The sequence below is a fragment of the Jatropha curcas genome, chromosome 8 (assembly GCF_041381405.1).
Source record: "Jatropha curcas cultivar XTBG-Jc1 chromosome 8, XTBG_Jcur_1.0, whole genome shotgun sequence".
Lineage (NCBI taxonomy): Eukaryota > Viridiplantae > Streptophyta > Magnoliopsida > Malpighiales > Euphorbiaceae > Jatropha > Jatropha curcas.
Genome location: NC_143158.1, coordinates 11,134,777 through 11,141,015, shown reverse-complemented (window position 1 = coordinate 11,141,015; position 6,239 = coordinate 11,134,777). Strand labels below are relative to the sequence as shown.

Genomic DNA, 6,239 nt, shown 5'->3' with positions numbered 1-6,239 from the left:
TACTTAAATTAATTATTATAAGTCATTAATTAATAGAAAGATAATTACACCAGCAAAACAATTTCATTAAATTAGATCAATTCTGAATTGCATTGGAGGGACTAGCGTCTATCTTTGAAGCACAGGCATCTATCATGCAAGAAACCACTTAAGGAGATGCATCTTAGAACCCATCCTAATATGAAGAAGACAATTGTTTCAACATACAGATCATAGAAAATCATGTCATTCGTTATAGTCCGTCATGCGTTACTCATTTCTTCCTGCAAAAGAAAAAGAGTTCAAAGATACAAAAATTATTACTTCCATCTACTTGAATTTTTTGTTGTGATTAATGTCTTCCAATATGAACTGTTATCTGAAGGCTTAATTCAGAACATATATAAAGAAAAATGTTCAACTTGAGCAATATCTTTAATTCTATAATAAATTTACTTTTTTTTTTTCATTTCAATAAAAAAAAATTTAATTAGGTTTGAATCTTGTTTATAAGACATACAAGTAAAGAAAAAAATCACTTTTTATAAAATATTTGCATATTATTTTGTAAGTCATCACTTTTAACAAATTCAAAATGGTTTTCGAATTTTTGAAATGGTTGTATTTTCAAATATAAGAAGAACTGATCCTTAAATTTGAGATCATGAGGATTAAACCTTAGATTTGAAATTTAAAAATGAATATATTTCTGATAATTCACTGAAACGAAAAGAATAAAGTGAATCCATAGACTGGATTTAAGCAAGTTTAGTCCAACAGACATAATGAGTTTTCTCTTCTTGACAAGATACTCTTCGTTTACTTGAGTTGGACGTGTTCATGTTAAACATAGTTCGCAAGTTTTATCAAAAAAGTGATAAATATTCGGGATAATCATATAGTTTGCAAATTCTACTCAAAATCCTTATGCACAATTATTTATATTTAAGGTTCATAACAAAAACAATTTTCTTTTTAAAAACTATTTACTATATTTAAGGTTCATAACACAATAGATTCAGATTCGAATCCCGTTCCTTCAAATACTTAAAAAAATTATTTAAAAGAAAAAAAATACTAATTTAGAGGAAAATTTTAATATTATTAAATCTATCAATTAAGTAAACAGGTTCAAAAAACAGAAAACTAAAGAGGTTCTGAGGAAATAATTTGCAAAGAAGTAAATTAAACGCTCCAATTTTTTTTTTAATCAGCAAATATATATTTATTATTAGTAGAATTAGAAAATATCTGGAGAAAAAACTCCTCTAATCCAGGAGTCTACACCCAAGCCAGCAGGTTTTCCCTTTGCCTCCTATTTTATTGACAGATTCAGTTGCAAAAACTCAATTTGATTACTTTTGAACTTTAATGAAATTTAAAAAAAAAAAAAAATAGTTATCTTGAATCTCTTAGGCCTCCTGCTGGATTCAGTTTTATTTTTTTCCCTAAATATGTTTTGTATTTGGTTAATAAAAATTTAAAAAAATTAATTTGTATAACTGAATTTGTTAATAGACAACTGAATCTCTGCAGTAGGCCATTTTAAAATATTGAATCTGAATCGGCTCTTGAACTGCCGATTTTGATTTCGATAAACCAACGGTTTCAATCACAGTTTCCGGTGATATATGTATTAATTTTTTCTAAAAAAATAAAAACTCGATTCTAAGGCGTTATTTTTCTGAAAAAATTAATGTGAATTTAAAAACAAATATTGGTAAATTTATTTTAATAACTTTAGAATGCTCGTACTAATATAAGCAATAAAATTAATCAATTTACAAAATAATCAAATAAATTATTATTTTTTGTCTAAACGTTATTAATTAATTAAATTATTACAAAAATTTTAAAAATGCTTCAAACAATGTAATTTTGAACTAAGTAAAATATTTAAAAGGAAAAAATATTAAACTCCCATTGGTATTAAATAATATAATTATATACTAAATTTTATAAAATAGGCTAAGAGATTATATTTTTTAAAAATAAAAAATTTTCAGTTTAAACCAGACCAAAACTGCTGGTTCAGGTTCAAAATTTAACATGTATATAATTTTAATCGGCCCTTGAACCGCCGGTTCCGATTCGTCTATAATACGGTTTGATTCCGATTCAAACGGAATTACTCGCCATGCCAAATCTACAAGCTTGACGAATTCCTGAGGTTTAAATCTTTGCCGATAAGAGAATTTAATCACTTTTAGACCATTTTAATCCTTTTTTTACACAATTTTCATTTAATTAAATTTTATATTATTTTGCCCCTTACTTTTATATCATATCTTTGTGTTTGTATATAATTCAGGTTACTAAACTGCTCCTCAAAATGTTTTTTTTTATATACATGAAAAGCCCAGTAGACGGAAATAGGCTACGTAGCAGGGTAACCCTCCCTTTAAAATAATATTTATCAAATTGACAATAACCTTTATGGTGAGAAGACTTAAACTCAATCCTTTTCACTATCTACATTTTGTACGAAAGATAAGAAGACCAATCAGACTATACTTAATTGGCTAATGTCATTATTTTTTAAAATACTTCCAAAAGACATTAATTTAGTAATTAGAATTTAAAATTGATAACTCTAGTATTTTGGATAAACACATAGTTTGAGGAGTTCTATTAATAAACACTATTGACAAGCTTTTGGGCAAGAGAGTGAGGATACTCTCTTGTGCGTGTATGCGTGAGGAAAGGATTTCTTGGGTGTTTTATTTTTCTATATTTTTCACACCATTATTAAATATTTTTTTAATAAGTACTATTAAAAATCTTTATGTTTATATTTTATTAGAAGCAACTCTATATCCATCTATAAAATAAGTTAATATTCATCTATAATCAAGAAAAATCATACAGTAAAACAGTAATATCACATCAGTACAATGAATTAAAATAATGATCCAATAAAAATAAAATACGTTTACCATCCTTAAACTTACGAATTCAACACCTTATACTTTAAGGAATTAATCTCTAAATTCCAATATTAACCCATAGCTCCATGAACTTTTTTTTCCTCAAATTCAAAGCTCAAACTTGGTGATTTTTGGGTGTAAAAACAGCTAATATGAATACTAATAGAAATTAGCACAAGTAGGAACACAAAGAGCAATTACATTAGAATTATTCTGGATTGTCGAAGGAAAAAGCAAAAAATAAGAAATTACATACAAAAAATTCGCTTTCATTGAGATTAGATTCATCTTCAAGGTGAGAGATATCAAGTTTGAAATAGTCAAAGTTAAATTAATTAATCAGTATATCTATACTATATATAAATGTGGAAATAGAGAGGAATAATAAAATTTTCCATAGTGCCTTTAATGAAATTTAGAATATGCTAAAATAATCTTAATATAGCTAATTAGAAAATTACATTTTATTAGTTAATTAGATATATTTATAAAAGTTATTTTTAAATAAATACATATAAATAATTATGCATTTACAAATTTTAAGTTTTATCTTTTTAAATTTATTTTTAATAAATATATTAATAAGGGGACATTTAAAAATTTTATAATTTATTTTTTAAATATTTAGTTCTATTTTAATTATAATTTAAAATATTTTGAAGAGAAATAAAAAAAGAAAAAGTATATTCTTTTTATTAATATTCATTTTTTTATATTTGTATGATTTGATTGGATTTTTTTTATTAATTTTTTTCTTTATATTTATATGATTTAATTAGGTATATTTTTTAAAAAATAAATATAGAAACAAGATTTAGGAAGTATACAAACAAACAAAGTGCTTAAACATTGAAAAACAGCAATTTGGATAAGATTTAGGAGAGACAGAGAAGAAAGAGATGCCTAGTTAATTAGTTGGTATACTCACTTGATGTCTGAAGATGTAGAGCAAGGATCAAAAGTTTGATCAGGAAAGGTTGTGGTTAGCTCCCTAAGTTGCACATGCATGTTATTGATGAAAGCTACCGTTTCATGCTGAGGTTCCTCCATTGCTTCTTTCAGCTTGCTTAGGGCTAGGCAATATGCTTCCTGTCAATTCAATATGCTTCATGTTTTAATTTATATCATTAATATTAGTTTGAATTTATTAATAAAAAAATTATATACTTTTAATCCAAACAAACCCTTTTGAATACGTTAGCTATTGTAGTAGGTGTTAGATATTAGCTTTCAGGTGGTAGTTGTTATATAGTGGTTTAAGTTAGAGGTGTGTTTTGATAAAAATAGTTGTTTAACTTAAAAGATAAAAAAGATATTAATTATTTAATTAACTGAATTCAGAAGGAAAATAACAGGTATGATTTTTTAAAAAATAATTAAAAGTTAGATGCTAAATTAGAGATTTTAAAGTTTCATAGTACAGATAGAATTTTAAACATGTCAAAACCACTAAAAGTTAACTTAAACATTATTCTGTATCTTTTGGAAGTAGTACAAACAATATTGCTGAATATGAAGATTTTGTATCTTTACACTATTGTAGCTACGCCACTATCGTTGATTAGTCAATGTTTTACCGGCTTTTACTCTTTACTTTTTTTAAGGCTCAATTTGTTTGGTAAAATAACTTGAAAAATATTTTCTATAATTTTCCATTGTTTGGAGGCAACGGAAAATATTTTTCTAGTCAAAGGAAAATTAAGTCATTTTTTCAGAAAAACAACGTTCCATTCTTGAGAAAGTAAAACATTCTTTAGGCATTGGTAAATCTTATAAATCTATATTTTTTAATTTATTAATCATAATAGTCATTATCATCGGTCATCATTTACCACCGGCCACCAGCGGCTTTCATAATTCATCTTTTTTTTTTACATCTTTTCATATTTAACAATAAAAGTTTTAAATTATAAAATTTCTATTATTATTAATATTTTTATGGTCTCATGAGATAAAGACTTTAATATTTTTAATTAATTTTCAATATTACAACCAAGCAACAAAAAATAAATCATTTTGAAAAATATTTTTCAAGAAAAATAAAAATATTTTTCAATAAATTATTTTCCTACAAATTATTTTACGGAAACAAACAGAACCTTAATTCTGAATTGCTTTCTCAACCTATTTCTTCACCTTTAATCTTCCAACATTGGGTTACGGTTCATCAAAACTTATATTTTCAAATTCGTAATGGTTTATTACCCATTTTAAGAAGCTGATTAGACAGACCTGTCTTATTATTCACTTTTTTAAACCAATTTAGGGTGAAATTTATACTCAAAATACTTCTAATTACATTTGTAATTTGTTTACACTAGAAATGTTTTTAGTTACATTAGTTTATGTTTTTAATATGGTCCACAAAACATGATTTTGAAATATAAACTAGTCAAAAAAGGTCTATTAATTTAAATTAATTTCTATTAAAATGTAAAGTTTAATTTAAATTGTTTTTTTATATATAGAAGGTCTAATGGATTTATATAACATTGTAGTTTATGTGGTAATAATTTCATGTTTGAGAGAATTTAAACTTAAAACTTTTTACTTCTGACCTTCTTTATAGGACATGATACCAACCCAACTACACTTAATTGGATTAATTAAATTTTTTTGATTATTTTAAGTGAATTATAATTTATTTAATTAAGACTTGAACATACAGTATTATAAAAATATTAAAAATTTTAAAAAAAATTAGTTTTGAATTGAAGATTGTCAAATCATACCATGTTTACCTATTTTTGACGGGGGAGCATTTTCTTTTCTTTTCTTTTCTTTTTTATTGATTAATAGTGAAGATATATAAATACTGTCACTAACTAAAACTCTACATGGCTTTTCATGAACATCCATAAAAGCCCTTAAAACCCTAGATATAGATATCTGTTTTATTTTGTCCTGTCTCCCTCTCTCTTGACATATGTGTATATGCGAGATATAAATACTTTACCATGAAGTGATCAAGCTCTGGCTGGCTTAACGAACTCGAACTGGGTTTTTTAACAGCTTGCTTCTTCTTCATGGGATCACTTTGGTCTATATCACCAATACTACCAACCTGAAAAAACCCAAAAAAAAAAAAAAACGATTTAAATCATCAAAATACTTGTAAAAAATCTAGAATTGAAGGTGTCAATGGAGCTCATTAATTCTTCGAAAGAAAAAGAACTTAAAAAGCAAAACGGAAAGAGAGACCTTTAAACAGTCCATATGAGTCTGAACCAAAAGTCCATACAAAGGATGGCTAGAGATTCTCTTCTTGAGGGTTTCTGCTTCTTCCACTTCTTTTTCTCTACTACTGTTACTCTCCATTATCCCCAAAACAGT

At 25.6% G+C, this 6,239-nt stretch overlaps 1 protein-coding gene across 1 annotated transcript; it reads right to left on the bottom strand.

Annotated features, from left to right (window-relative positions):
• LOC105646383 (homeobox protein knotted-1-like 2) lies at window positions 1–6,239 on the bottom strand. Its single transcript, XM_012232229.4, has 4 exons — window positions 6,108–6,239; window positions 5,863–5,970; window positions 3,835–3,995; window positions 1–263 (listed from the first exon to the last, which is right to left on the bottom strand). The coding sequence occupies exons 1-4, from the start codon at window positions 6,222–6,224 to the stop codon at window positions 254–256; spliced, it is 396 nt and encodes a 131-aa protein (XP_012087619.2). The 5' UTR covers window positions 6,225–6,239; the 3' UTR covers window positions 1–253.

Bases quoted from the DNA above. Each gene is read 5' to 3' on its own strand.
- LOC105646383 (XM_012232229.4), bottom strand. From the start codon at position 6,224: ATGGAGAGTAACAGTAGTAGAGAAAAAGAAGTGGAAGAAGCAGAAACC. The intron at 5,971-6,107 runs GTCTCTCTTTCC...GGGTTTTTTCAG, and splicing joins CTCATATGGACTGTTTAAAG to GTTGGTAGTATTGGTGATAT. The intron at 3,996-5,862 runs GTAAAGTATTTA...TTGAATTGACAG, and splicing joins CAGAGCTTGATCACTTCATG to GAAGCATATTGCCTAGCCCT.